At 34.9% G+C, this 15,450-nt stretch overlaps 1 protein-coding gene across 1 annotated transcript in view; it reads left to right on the forward strand.

Moving 5' to 3' along the window:
• Positions 1-6,160, forward strand: part of LOC148955843 (uncharacterized) — an 84,274-nt gene extending 78,114 nt beyond the window's left edge. Inside the window, exons 17-18 of the mRNA XM_089104603.1 lie at positions 2,452-2,629; positions 5,165-6,160. Of these exons, the coding sequence (XP_088960729.1) occupies positions 2,452-2,629; positions 5,165-5,664 (678 nt within the window). The 3' untranslated portion in view covers positions 5,665-6,160. The remainder of the gene's footprint in view (positions 1-2,451; positions 2,630-5,164) is intronic.
• Positions 6,161-15,450: the final 9,290 nt, after the last annotated feature.

The raw sequence follows: 15,450 nt of genomic DNA on the forward strand, positions 1-15,450 counted from the left end.
TATATTTGCTTAGTATAATGTATATTCCAGTTGCGGATGCAGGGGAACGGAGAACTGCCCCTCCCTCTTTAGCTTAGTGCATTTTAATTATCTGAATTGATTCCTTTCATTGTGCCAATCTGACGATCGCCAAACGGGTGACATCCTCACTGGCTTTGGTGAAGTTTTATTCTCTGTAATTTTTCCTTATATTTGTACAATTTTGCCATGCAAACAGGACAAATTTCGTCATGCAAACTTTGGAGAATACTTTCTAGTAGAGAATACTTTTCTTCTAAGAACGTAAGAGAATACTATGGATTCTTGTAAAACTGATTTTGGGAATAATCTATCACTAATGAAAACTGATAAGGCAGAGCCGAAGAAAAAATTCTCCTCTGTATTGTGGAATGAAAAAATTTAGATCTTTCTCAAAAAAAATTAGAAGTGAAGCATTGGCAAACGTTAAATAGAAACTGAAGAACAAAGTCATTGTTAAAATGAAAAACACAAGAAATTCCCACGAACGGCATAACGAACTTAAGACTAACAGGAGAAACCTAGGTAGCGCTACAGGTATCTGTTTACATTGTTGTTAATTGATGAAGGATTGTAAAGATGAAGCTCCACCCGAATTAGGTGTGGCTTCTTACCTTTCTTATAACGGGGCTGTCCAATTACTTTCAACATTATGTAAAACAAATAACAAACCAATTTATTTTCAACTTCATATGCAAGTGAGAAAAGATGTTTAATATATTAATATCTAAAGATTTTTGACTTAGTTCTTGTATTACAAGAGATATAAATTTTCGGACCTTTCAATACACTCTGGGCTCCAGCTCCCTAATTTTTTCATACTATCCTAATTGTTCAATGTAAAAATTTTGCTTTTCAATATTGTTTGCATTCGTAAAAAAGAAAATAATGCCTTTGAAACCTCTGCAAATTGATACGATTTTCAATTGTGTTTTTGAAACTTGAAAAATCGCATTTGTGGTTTGGAGGCTCAGCTTTGTGTTTCCAAAACGTTTAATGTTTATTTCAAATGGAAAGAAAGGAATTCCCCAAAACAGTTCAATTTCGTAATGCTCAAAACAATATTTTATGGGTTATTTTGAATTTTGAAATTTGGTTTCAATGCAACTTGGGGAATTTCTAGTATTTAAAAATTTTCCCTTGTTTTTAATAGTTTTTCCTTCTTGTTATGTATCCATATATCTATCTATCTTGGAGCCCATAAAAACAAGCAGTACGGAGATTCGGAAAGAAGCATCATTACTGGTTTAAGATTTGATTCTTGTAATATAAGTCTTGTTTAATTTCTTAATTTTGGCTCTTATCCATGAGTTATATGCAGGGACGTCGTTTGGGGATGGCAAGGGGGGCAGTTGCCCCCCCCCCCCCCCCAATAATGTGGAGAAAACAATATTATACATCCCATTTCCTTTTATTATCCAGATATGGACCCCTCTTGCCCCCCCCCCCCCAATAAAATTGCTGGAGATTCGCCCCTAGTTAATGACTCCAGTGAAACGCATATTTCCCACAATTCTACAAACATACGGAAATGTCATAAGTAGGTTTGTTTGAGCTAGTTTTGTGGGACAATTAATAAATGTTCTTGGCTACTAAATTGAAAAAGCACCAAAACAATTGAATCAGGGTGAGGACCTGACCGCAAATTATCCCTCAACTATAAGAATGAATAATATAAATCTCTTAAATTTTCAGCTAAATCATAAATCTGTAGACCCCCCCCCATGTATCTCTACAGACAGCATGCGTTTAATTATTTATTTTATTTTTAGAATACTGTAGGGTGTGTTTAGCAAATATTGATGCGAGTGGCGTATAAAGAAACGAAGTATATGTGGTACAGGAGGCCTCCGCAAAGTGATCACTGCTGCGATCACTTTGTGGAGGTTGATTTTCAAGGAGTGTGCGTACACAAGAGGGGCGGAGGTTGATTTTCAAGGAGGAGGTTTCCACGATGTCAAGATCTCTACAATTATTTGTGATTTCCTAGATTATTCATGTAATTTACTTGGTTTTATACGTATAAATTTTTTAATTTGCCAGTCCGTAACAAAACAACTCCTTTGGATGTGCCTCTGTTCCCTTACTCAAAATACAATATAGATATATTTTTTCGTCTTTCCATTAGCTTGAAACGGTTATTATGAAGGTGCTGTTATATAATTTCACTAGCGGTAATGAATTCCGGGCAGTGGGTTGCTGAAGCTGAGATTGAACTCCAGAACCCGTATTACCAAGCAGTGTGGTCACCACCGCGCCTCAACATGACGAAACTCAGCACAAGTTTTTTCCGCTCATTTTCCTGGGGATACGGAGGGGGGGGGGGCGTAGACGATGTTTAAGAGTCACCTCTCCTCTAATTCTTTGAATTATATTTGCTCATGAATTTTTCATGTTACTTTATTCTGTACTAATTTGACTGATTTGTTTTAGTCACATGGCGAAAAGGGTCTTTATCCTGGTTTAGATGTAACTGTTGAAGAAAAAGACATTGTAGAAGATGAAAAAGATGTCGATGTAAAAACAGAAGTTGTTGAAGAGTCATCTATAGTTATTACGGAGGAAATTAAGAAGGAAGAAGAAGTCAAAATAAAGGAAGAAGTATCTGAAGGTAATTTTTCATTTCCGCCTAGCGCTGTATAATATATCGCTATAGTGCTGGTGATGTTTAGTTTTTTGGGTATAAGCCTAAGGTTTTACCACTACATAAGAAAACATATTAAGAAAACAATTTTTACTTCACAATATGCAGTATAATCCTTGTTAACATATTTTGCAGGGGGAGAAGCTTTATCTTCACTATTTTCCTTGTATTTCCAGTTTTTCTATCACGTTTTTAAATATTTGTGTCTATCCTCTTAAGTCTTGAAAATTGTTTATAAACAAACACCCAACTGCCATCTAACTAATCACCTAACTTAACCTAATTTATAACTATTTGTATATTAATATTTTTTTGTGAGAAATTATTAGATGGCACAGATGGTTTTTAATTGCATATATAGAGTATTTGAAAATGGAAAAATGTAGTTGAATCCATATTTATTTTTCAGAGATCTGTTAAAAAAAATTGTGCAACAGTGAAAGAAATGAAGATAAAGGTTCCCCCCTGCAAAATGTGTTAACTAGGATTATTCTGTATATTATGAACTAAGAATTGTTTTCTTAACATGTTTCCTTATGTAATGATAAAACCCTAGACTTTTACCGTTTTTTTTCTAGAATTCCGAACAACCAGTTTATTTGGGATATTTCTGTAAAAAATAGAATCGGAGGAATCACTCCGCTCTCCTCCCCCCCCACCCTGAGATTGATTTAAAGACCCTCTCCAGAAATTGAAAAATATGATGGTCTACAAACTTGCTTATTTTTATTAAATATACATAATTTGTCGCTGTAGGGATGCTGAATACGTGTGTCGGTAATGTGTAGAATTTGTCTTCACGTAAATTCATTTATTAATTGAAAAGCCGTAATAACAGAAAAGACAAGGGGAATTAAAAAAAAAAAAAAAAAAAAAAAACTCGAAACACTTCTAGTGACGGTAATATTAACGCTAATAGACGTTACAGAGACATCAATAAAATAGACATTTATATGATATTGTAAACAATAATATATATAACCCTTATAGTAACTATACCTGAAAACAAAGAGCAGGGAAACATCAATTAAGACAGCCACCATTCCAGAAACAGCTTTTAAATAAGGATTGGATCATTTCCGCCGCCCGACTCAAATGTAAGCAAAAAAAGCCGAGTCAAGGTGAAAAATTTGATCGAAGTGGGCTATCCCCAGCCGCCTCCCCCAGATGCGGTGTCCAGGTAGTTGACCTGGTTGCCCCTCTCCTCTAGGAACGGCTACTTAGAAATTATTGTATTCGTTCCAGTTTTAGTGGGGATTTTCCTAAAGTGGGGTGCATAGTTAGCGAGGAAGAGTTAAAACATTGAATAAGTTTGCCAGGGGATGCTGATTGAGTCGGAGTTCGCAAGATACATTGGAGCCGTAGATGCTCAAATTCAGCGTCTTATTAGTCTTAGCAGAAGTTTACAAATGTATGGCTTGATGGACCTTGTATAATATCCCTGATGGACGTCGATTGGGACCAACTGGCTCGACAGAATATAAACCATAGGTTACTGTATTAATATGGCAATAATTTTGATTTAAACGGACAGCATTTGATTTTGAATAGTTAAGTTTTAGTATTTAATCTACTTTTTGGGCTGGATTTCTTTTTACAGAGAATAATGTATCAGGATTGTGTCTATCACTTTCAGTTTTATGTAAGCTTTTTTTTGAAGTTTGTTCTTTTGGTGAAATTAAAAAGTGGCAGAAAGGAAAAAAAATGGCTTCGGCTAAAAATGGAAAGTTTCTTATATAGTTCAAAAATAAATTAAAACGTCATTACCTAAAAGCTCTAAATAGTGGATAAAATTATGTGCAGTTGGATTACGTGTAAAATATTTTTCGAATTGCAAATCTTAAGTCGAGTTTAAAAAAAAGTTACATTTTCCTTCTATTTTATTCCACATTTTCCCTTTCAAAACCAAGAAAGGGAAAATTTGATTGTTAAGAAATGTCTTCTAATGCGCTTGTATATGCTTAATTCTTTTCTATTTAGTATAAAAATGTAAATAAGTTTTTCCTAGCAGTTATAGTTTTGTGGAACAAGTTCTTTGGTATTTTCTTTGGAATTTTTGTTTGTTTAGTCAAAGAACTCAAAAATTGATTATACTATTGGCGCTAAAAAAAAACTCTTTTTTTAAAATTCAGCATACAAAATTACTTTAGGTATTTTTCTAAACCATAAAAAAAAGAAATAAATGCATTTTGTAGATACAAAGTAAGGAATGTTTAGCGCAAAAACTATCGCTGCATGTCAACTCTCTGCAAGTCAAATTTTTGATTTTTATTCCTGCTATGCAAAAGCACCAAGGCTATCATTCTTATCTTCCTTTCTTTTCATTTTATCTTCCTATTGTTTTTACCTTGTTTCTTCTCGGATGCAACTTTCCCCGAATGCAATCTTTTTATAATGGAAAAGAAATATGCACCTTTCAAAAGTTTGCTGAAATTCGAGGGAAGATTCTTTTTATTTGAATTCTTTTAAACCTTTTTTTATTCTTTTACCATTTAATTGCAGAATTACCTCCAGAGGCTGTAAAATCCGAAAAGATTGAAGATTCATTAGAAACATCTGAGTCTGTTGTAGAAACCAGCCTTGTCGTTACCGAAGAAATAAGTGAAGTCCGGCGCGATGCTGGTACACCTATCAAGGATGAAAAAATCATCAGCCCTGTGCCCGACATAATTGAAAACAGTGAAACGATTATCAGCTCAATAGATGGCAACACTGAGCTCGTGGAAACCACTTCTTCTATACAAGTGCCTAAAATTAAACTAAATATATCTAATTTGAAACCCAAAGAAGCTGAAAAACCAAGTGTTAGTGAGACTGAGAGCCACGTGCCATGGAAGCAAAAAGAAATTGAAGCGAGTGAAATGAAAGCAGAGTCAGACGAACTGCCCCCTGGTGAAGAACCTAGTGTTGCGCTCAAGCCACGAATGATGAATCGGCGGTTTAAGCAAATTCCCATTGTTGCGAAGGGACATGAAGATTCTGGTCTCTGTTCTATTATGTGATATAAGTGTTTTCGTGGATTTTTAGTCATTAATATATGTCCAGCGATTGTAATTTGGATTTATTTTTTACTAAAGTATATATTTTCTTATTACTCTCTCAGTGTATCAACGCGTTTATAGTACATAGCCTCTTGACAGGGCCGCCATTTTATTTGTGGGATGCGAAGGCATATGCATTAGCCAGATGCCTTGCTATGTCTTAGAAGTTTGAGAAGGGTCCTGGTTAGCCCTTAAATGGTATCCGTTCTTAGGAGCATCCCTTCTTAACCATGAATGCTAAAAAAATAACAAGAGATTACCTACTCAAGATGCTACGATGCCATGTTGCTTTTTTTTCAAAATTTTAGGTGGAATGTCAAAATTTGTTTATTTTTCTTTTCCCTCCTTTATCGAAACGTGTCACTAGGCAACTGAGACAATTCATATCACGTGGCGTTGGGTTGGTTTCGGTCATACCACAATTATAAATGTCTAAATTTTGTGGAGGATGTAACAATTTTTCTTCAATAAAAAATTATCCGTTTACAATTGTGTTCTGAGTTTATTTAGATCTATCCTAAATTGCCGCCCTTAGCGCAAAGTATTTATGTTGATTTTCGATGTTTTTAAATAGCTTAAATATTGCCGAGTCCTTTGAGCGAGGAGTTTAGATGTTGAGGTGTCCATTACTACTACTACTGACAATTCTCTGCAGCACCAAGTCGCCTGAGGCCAACACAGATGCCCACCCTCCTCATTCATCCTAATCTGTTGATAGGTTCCCTCTTTACACCCTTCCAAGTAATTGCAATTTCCCTTAAATCCTTCCTTACCACTTCTTCACACCCCATTCGGTAACGACAACTGCATTTTGTTTGGCCCTAGATCAGTGGTTCCCAACCAATTTCTGGTCACACCCCACCTAGGCATTTCTAAAATCCTGATGCCCCTTCATGATATTTAAATTTCCTGTATCCAAATTTTACGTGTATCTATCTTAAAGGAGCTTAAAGGCCCTTAACTGGGTATCTTTTTACTGGTCGTCCTCAAGGCATACTTTATACTAATTAAAGATTTTGTCTAAATGCAACTCCTTTTATACAATGTATGACGTCATTTCAATGCTATCGATAATTTCGGAGACCACATTGCCTTTCCATGATGATAAAATAAAAGTTCAAAATAGGGATAAAATCCTTTTTAATAGACAGTGTATAGAAATTCACAAAAATACCAGATATTTCGGTCAAATATACAGTGACCGTCATCAGTAGTAAAAATAAGCAAAAACAATTTAAAACAAAAGTTTATATACGAAATCAAATAAAACTACATATTGTTTAATTCTCTAATTCTTTTCAAAGCAAAGGCGGAAGCTAGCCTCTTTGACCTTCTTGGATTCGGTTCATTAGCGTTCAATAGTATAACATTTGGACAGAGGTCAACTACATTGGGGGAATTGAACTTTACTCTGTCAGATTTTAATAAATTATCATAGATAGAGTTCAGCCCAAATTCGCCTGTATCCCGATTCAAAGCAATATTCTTGAATAAGATTCTCTTTATTTCAAGAGTTTCACGAAAATTTTGCTTTAATTCCCGATCCCTAGAAATCAAAGAGACATTCTCGAACAAAATAAAATGGTCTGGAAAATTAAAAATATGTTCTGAAAGGGCTGAAGTAAAATCTTCAGACTTAGAATCTTGCTTTAAAGCCAAAGAAATAGAATCTCTATGTTGTAATAATCTCATTTCCAAACTCTGGTTAGTACGTCCCACATATGAGCTTCCGCAAGTACATGAGATCTGATAAACCCCACTTTGTTGCCCCAATGAAGTTAGATCTTTCCCAGAATTTAGAAAACTACCCAAAGTATTATTACTCTTTAAAGCTATTAAGTTTTTCCCTTAGCTAAGTTGAAAATTCAACTTATACTTCACTCATTAAGGATGTACAATTACTAACCAAAAATATTACCTTCATTTATGATGAGATATTTAGATAGTTATTTCAAATCGTTTTATATTATTAGCTTAAATGCGCTGAATTTGCATTTAAGGGCCAAAAATAACAATAAGAAAACAAAAAAATGCCAATAAATTGAGAAGAGAAGAACATAATTTGGCATCAAGAACAGAAAATGGTGTCACAATAAATATTCGTCTAAAATTAACTAAATAATACGTTAAATATTACCAGTTTCTATTTCAAATACGTTAAAACATTCATTGAATATTTGGTCAAGCCGTCCTTTAAAGAATTGGTCAAAAGCGTAATAATACTTAAAAATAAGAAAGACAGAAAAATAGAAGAGTGCATAAGGAAAGTAAATTGGTTAATTAAAACAAAAAGAGGCGATAAATGAGGAAAGTGACATGGATGCGAGGAAGAGGAAAGTTGTTGGGATTTTTTTCTTATACTGTTTTAGCAATGTAGAGGACAAAATTTTTTTCATGTCAAGGTTCAAGGATTCTTATAAAAAAAAAACCTTGAAGGTTCCTGCTATAAAAATTTTTTAATTCAGAATGTCAATTTTTCGGTTTGCTAATAAACAATTTTTTTACCTTATTTTTTGTAAAAAAATCTAGCAGATTTTCGAATTTGTATTTTTTTTATTCTTGTTTTATTAGATTCATCCAGCTAGCCGCTTTTGAAAAAAAATTATTCCACATTAGTGTTCTAAGAGATTGATTGACATAGGGTTTATCACTGGAACCGTTTTTTGTTAATTTTTGCTGAAAAAGAAAGTGAATACTTTTCGTTTAGTTTTTGTGGAAAGTTATACTATTTTCCATCAAGATTTGGTAAATTGTAGATATTAAATCAATCTTTAGTATTCAGACATTCGTCAAAAGAAAGAAGGGACTTATTGTGATGAGGGCCGTAGCGACGATTGCTGGTTGAAAAGGAGTGCTTAAAATTTGATAAGAGAGACAAAACGAGGAACATTTGACAACTCCCACTCAAAGGAGACAAAGCTGAAGGCTTGCACTGTAGAAGCCATTCGTATAGGCTAAAAAACATCTAGAGAAGTGTTTCCCCTTGTTGTTGTTTTTTAACCATTAAAAGACGATCAAATCCATGTTAAGGTCATTGGCGTCACCAAGCCAAGATTGGGGCACCTAGGAATAATATAGACTAGGGACTGAAAGTATTTCAGGGTAATGTTTTCTCTTAGTAAAAAAATAGGATACAAACACATTTTTCTAAGTTGGTTATCTATGAGACGAAGCTTAATAAATTATAAATTATTGAACAATGTAAGGGATCTTGGATATGGGAGTGTGCTTCTATGAAAACTATAGGGTGAATGTGGTAAGCTTGCTGAAATTTAAATTTTCAGCGTCGATAGCTAATAATTTCTGAGATTCCTGGAAAGGCAAGGTTAGGGGGGAGATAATCTTGGGAACCTGGGAGGTGGGAAGAATGACAGTGTTACAAATGGAAAGTGGTCAGGCTTGTGATAGCAGTTTCCGGTTGAGAGCAGAGCTAGTGGCGTTCAATATGGAACAACTTGTTCACTAAGATCCATCAGTTCTGAATCGCATGGCCAGTGTAACTATAACGAATGAAAAGGAAATAAGGGGGTTTTCAGAGAGATATGTTGGAAGATGTTGAACTCGGTGGGCTGTTGAGGGAAAAGGCTGATGAAAGGTTTGATGCTGGCTTCAGGTGGCTTGGTGCTGCAGTGAATAACCAAGTGTCTTGACTAGACCTGGGACACTATCCACGAATCGTGCAAATTGTTCGCATAAGAAAAATCTGCTTCACGAATCGTCATTATAAATTTATACTCATTGCTCATACTCATAAATTTTTAAGTCATTATTTACTTTTTCGTGAACAAACAATGCTGCTTATACTCTTTGCTGAGCTGAACATTATAGCTATAAATAATAACTTCATGGCATTCAAAAGAATTGATATTTGATAGATTTTCAAATATATTGATTTTCTTTTTTTTATAGATGGCCTTCAAGAGCAGTATTTTAAACAAACTAAGAGTTGCAACAAAATAGAACAAAAAAAAATGTTATCTTGGAATAATCGTGGATTAAAAAATGAAAGATTTAAAGCTGAAACTGGCCTACCATAATAAATCAAAGAAAGAAATCTTCAGAAAATAACGGGTCTATGGTCTGTACGAAGAAAAAGAAAAGAAACAATCCAACGGATATTTCACCTGTTAGGCGTCTCCAGCGTTGAAACAGGAATAATCTTAAACATAATACTTAAAAGAGGAATGGAAAGAACTAATATAATTATGCTTAGCATTGATTGTTAATCTGTAATGAGTAGCAATTGTATATATGGGTTTGACCATCTTATTCTTATTTTTTTTTCTTTATTTAAGATTTTTTTTTCTTTTCTTATTTAAATGTCATGATTTAGATCAATTTCTGTCTCATCGCTGAAATCACCAAGTTTGATACAGGCGAAATATACATGGATAGTTTCTTTTATCGTTCTTCTTTATGGCCATAAACCAATTTGTTTCAAGATTTATTTATTTATTTTGTGGATTAGCATGTATGTAGTTAATCCACCAGACAGTGGTCAAAATAACTTCAGCCGATAAAGTGGTCCATGATTTAAAATTGAAGAACCCACAGATTACGACTTTTTTGTGTTCCTCAATGTTTTATTTTTCTTAGAGTAAGTATTACTCTGCTTGTATGATTTTCTTTCCTACCATTGGCTAGTGCAGCTTTGAGCAGAGGCCCTGTAAAATCTTAAATGGTTCTATACCAAAATTTACCGTAGACCGTCACTTGTAGCAGTTTTGGTAAGTCTATTATTCGGATTGGAAAAGGCCAAGTATCGTGCAGTGAAAGAATTTATCGTAAAACATTGTTTGATACTATCATTAATTTATTCTGGAATTATATATATTTCTTATATTTCATCTTCTTTGTTTTCGTGATGAAGAAATGAGCAACCAAGTTTATTGTGGCTCTGGAAATCATAGGAAGCACAATCGCGCTGCCTGAGTAAAGAATGATGTTGACACAATGTATTATTTATTATTATTTTGTTTTTCCTTTAGACCAGGGCACTTCGTATCGAAAGAGTTGTTGCAGAAACTTCGAAAAAGGCTCATTCGATTGGAAATTGGAGTGACTTGTGCCCTTTTTAATAGTCAAAAGTGATTGGAAGACAACTAACACCCCTTCCACGCCCACCATTTTCCCAAACACATCCAATCAAAATTTTGAGATTTGAGAAAATTTTGCCATTTTGTTCAGCGCAGTTGATTTCCAGATAGAAATTATTTTTTTGAGGAGGACACTTCCCCACAGCCCTCATGGCAAGGATCGTAAGTTATGCCCTGGGAGCATATAATGTTTTTATAGAAAGCATTGTCTTAGAAACTCTAAAAAAGACTTATTCGATTGGAAATTCAAAGGGCTAGTGCCCTTTTTAATAGTCAAATGTGATTGGAGAGCGACTAACCCCTCTCTGACGCCCACCTTTTCAACAAACAAATCCAATCAAAATTTTGAAATAGCCAGTTCAACGTAGATGAAATTTCTGGAAATTAGGTCTTTGAGGATGATAACCCCCCCCCCCCCTAGCCCGCAGGGCAAGGGTTGCAAGTGGTGCCCGGGGGGCATATAAGTTTTTTATAGAAAGTGTTGTCGTAGAAAATTCAAAAAGGGTTCATTTGATTGGAAATTGAAATGGCTAGTGCCCTTTTTAATAGTCGAAAGTTATTGGAAGGCAACTAGCACCCTTTCCATATCCACCTTTTATCCAAGCACAGCCAATCAAAATTGTGAGACGGCCATTTGGTTCAACGTAGTCGAAAGTTCTGAAAATTATATCTTTCAGGATAAAACTCCCCCTACAGTCCTCAGGGTAAGGGTTGTAAGTTATGCCCTGGGGGCATAAAAGATTTTTACTGAAAGCTTTGTCGTAGAAACTTGAAAAAGGGCTCTTTCGATCGGAAATTCAAAGGGCTAGTGCTCTTTTTAATAGTTGAAAGTGATTTGAGGGCAATTAACCCCCTCTCACGCCCACCTTGTCCCCAAACACATGCAATCAAAATTTTTAGATAGTCATTTTGTTCAACGCAGTTAAAAGTTTTAGAAATAAGGTCTTTGAGGATGATAACCCCCTCAGAGCTGTCGGGAAAAGGGTTGTAAGTTGTGTCCTGGGGGCATTAAAGGTTTTTATAGATAGTGATGTTGTAGAAACTTCAAAAAGGACTCACTCGGTTGGAAATTAGAAGGGCTAGTGCCCTTTTTAATAGTCGAAAGTGATTGGAGGATAGCTAACACCTTTCTCACACCCAGCATTTCCCCAAACACATCCAATCAAAATTTTGAGATAGCCATTTGTTCGACGTAGTTAAAAAGTCCAGAAATTATGTTTTTGAGGATTACACCCCAAAACCCCTAGAGTAAGGTTTGTAATTTTTGCCTTTGGGGTATATAAGCTTTTTTTATAGAAAGCGTTGTCATAGAAACTTCAAGAAGGAAACCCTTATGCCTCAAACTATGCCTTCCCAAGGCCAGAACATAATTTGCACTCTAGTGAAAAAAAAACAAACAAATGAATGTGCATCGTCAGTTTAACATACATATACTGATATATAGTAATCAAAATGTTAATATTATTTGATTTATGAAATTTATAAAAGTAAAAAACCTTTATATTTTCCTGGCCTTGGGAAGGCATAGGGGTTTTGAGCCCTACTCATGTTAATTTTTGCTCGTTTTAAGTTTGACTCGGTTATTTATTGTAATTTCTGTTCGTTTTGGGTTTCGTTTATTTATCGATGCTGATTTGTGGTAGTTTCACGCTTGGTAAATTATTTGATTTTATTCTTGCTCATTTATGGTTTAATAGAGTTCTTTACTTTTCTTTGAAAAATTATTTTGTGGAAAAAGTTTTTTTTTAATTAATATAGAACAATGATGAGAGAACTTTGATGATATACTCATCATTTTTCTTAGATCGCTGATCAGAGCAGAATGATGAAAGACGTATGTCAAAAGTTCTTTGTCAAAAGATGTAAGATCTTAGCACAAAGATGAGTAAAAGAACGGCCCTATTATTTCGTTTTACGCTGAAGAAGAGAGGCGGTTGCCCTCTCGAAATATTCGCCTTGTTTGCTTATTCAGTATTCAGGTTTCGTCTTAAAAACCCCATTGTTGATCGTTTCCTTTTCTTATATGAACTGATCTAATCACTGGGTTCCAAAAACTCTGGTTACAGAAATCAGTGAACAGGCTGGCACTTTTTGTCGCACTTTTGTGTGACAAAAGCCCGACTTGTCGCAATTCTTATGTAGAAAAAGCGCTTTTTGAGCTCTTTGTCGCACTTTGACAACTTCATTACTTGAAAGCCCTGGTTGGCCAATGCTGTGTTGCCAGATGGGCTTGTTTTCCGACCCGTGGGCTTGTTTTAGCCATCAGGGGCGGGCTGAATTTTGGAGTGGGCGTGAGGGCCGTGGGCGGGAAAATGGGCTTTTTTGTAAAAAAAAATGGGCTTATTTTGGGCTTATTTTGACTGAAAGTTTGGAACCAGACAAAAATTTCAAAATCACGATGGCTCAGCCGTGGTTATACACCAAAAAGACAAGAGCCCTCCTTCAGCGCGTAGAATGCTGATTATTCTGAAACGGTTCTCAGATAGGAATTTATTTCTGCATGGTTGAGATGGCTGTGCGTTAGGAGTTTTGCAAGTTACAAGGAATTTTTTCTGCTCAAATTAAGGCAAGACTTGAATTTTATGCAGATCTATCCTTTTTTTATATATTTGACAGATCTGGCCCAATCTTTTTGTGGCCTAGGCTTAGTCTAGAATTGGGGCTGTTGCTAAAAAATCATGTCTAGAAAAGAATTTATACTTTGTAATATGCAAATTTTCCTACTTGCAATGGTATATACCTTGAGAAGGAAACATGTTAAGAAAACAATTCATGCTTGATAATCAATATACAGAAATAATTGTTGCTGATATCTTGCTTGTAGCCCTGCTATACATTACCCCCAGACCATACCTCTTAATTATCAAATACATGGCTGAAATTCATCCATTGTACCAGTAAATTTAATCAACTGTGACAAAACAAAAACAGAAAAACAAGTTACTGATGGGAGGCAGAATGCATTGGAAATATCTAATTTGGGTTATAAATTTGCACATTAGGGGAAGGAGTTAGGGGTAAAGTATAGCTAAGATACATGCAATATGTGTTATCTACAATTAATCTGTATATTATGAATTGTTTTCTTAACATGTTTCCTTCTGCACATGTCCACCTCTAGACTTGTAATTACCGCTTTTTAACTGAAAGTTTTTTATACTTTATCTCCACCCCCCCCCTAATGCGTAAATATACATGGGTGCCTATAGGCTGAATTATAGGAGGGGCTTACATGGTCTAATTGGCACTTCCAGTGCTGGAATCTCAAGACAAAATTTCATAGGCAGCACAATCGTGCTGCCTAAGTAAAGAGCAATGTGGGCACAATATATTGTTTTGTTTTTTGACCAGGGTATTTCTTATACAAAGAAATGTCAAAGGAACTTCAAAAAGAGCTCATGGAGGGCAACCAGATCCCCCTCCCCCACGTCAATCACTTCCCCAAAAACATCCAATCCAAATTTTAAGATAGCCATTTCGTTCAGCATAGTTTAAAGGTCCAGAAATTAGGACTTTGAGAATGCCACCCCCCCCCACAACCCTCAGAGCAATAGTCCAAAGAGAATGTAACAACATCCTCAGTAATAAAATACAAGAAATGTTCAGGAAGACATTGAACTCAATCAAAACAAAATATGAGCATTTGGACTTTCAAAAAGGTGATCTAGTCGATCTAGATAATATCCTAGCTTCCCTTGATTCTTAAATCTCTTATTGCCTTGTGGATCTAAGTGCCTTTCTTTTTTGTTTTTGTTTTTTTATCCGTCTGTATTATTTCATCTTGTGATTACGAAGGGTTTTGTATTAACCCAGTTCTCACGTTTTTTTTTCAGGCCTTACTTTAATCATAAATTGATCTTTAAATATTGTGTTGCACCTGCTTTTCAATAGTGATATTTATAGGACTTGTGGAGTTGAAGAAGCTGACCAAACAACCGATCTAGTCGATCTAAATAATATCCTATCCTCCTTTGAGTCTTAAATCTCTTAGTGCCTTATGGATCTAAGTGCCTTTCGTTTTTTTTTTTTTTTTTATATATGTACTTATTATTTCATTTTAGGATTACGAAGGCTTTTGTATTAACCCCGTTATTACGTTTTTTTGAGGCCTTACTTTAATCATAAAGTTATCTTTAAATATTGTGTTGCAACTTCTTTTCAATAGTGATAAACATAAGGCCTGTGACTTCGAGTTGCTCGACGTTTGAGCCTACAAAGCGTATGCAGCTTTTCAATAGTGATATTTATAAGGCTTGTGAAGTCGAAGAAACTGACCATACAACTGATCTAGTTGATCTAGATAATATCCTAGCCTCCTTTGAGTCTTAAATCTCTTAGTGCCTTTTGGATCTAAGTGCCTTTCTTTTTTTTGTTTTTTTAGTTGTCTGTATTATTTCATCTTGGGATTACGAAGGGTTTTGTATTAACCCAGTTCTCGCGTTTCTTTTTGAGGCCATACTATAATCATAAAGTTATCTTTAAATATTGTGTTGCAACTGCTTTTCAATAGTTATATTTATAGGGCTTGTGAAGTCGAAGAAACTAACCAAACAACTGATCTAGTCGATCTAGATAATATCCTAGCCTCCTTTGAGTCTTAAATCTCTTAGTGCCTTATGGAACTAAGTGCCTTTCTTTTTTCTTTTTTTTT

This window comes from Artemia sp. Qi Xiang Cuo, chromosome 2 (assembly GCF_049724085.1).
Source record: "Artemia sp. Qi Xiang Cuo chromosome 2, ASM4972408v1, whole genome shotgun sequence".
In the NCBI taxonomy this organism is placed as follows: Eukaryota; Metazoa; Arthropoda; class Branchiopoda; order Anostraca; family Artemiidae; genus Artemia; species Artemia sp. Qi Xiang Cuo.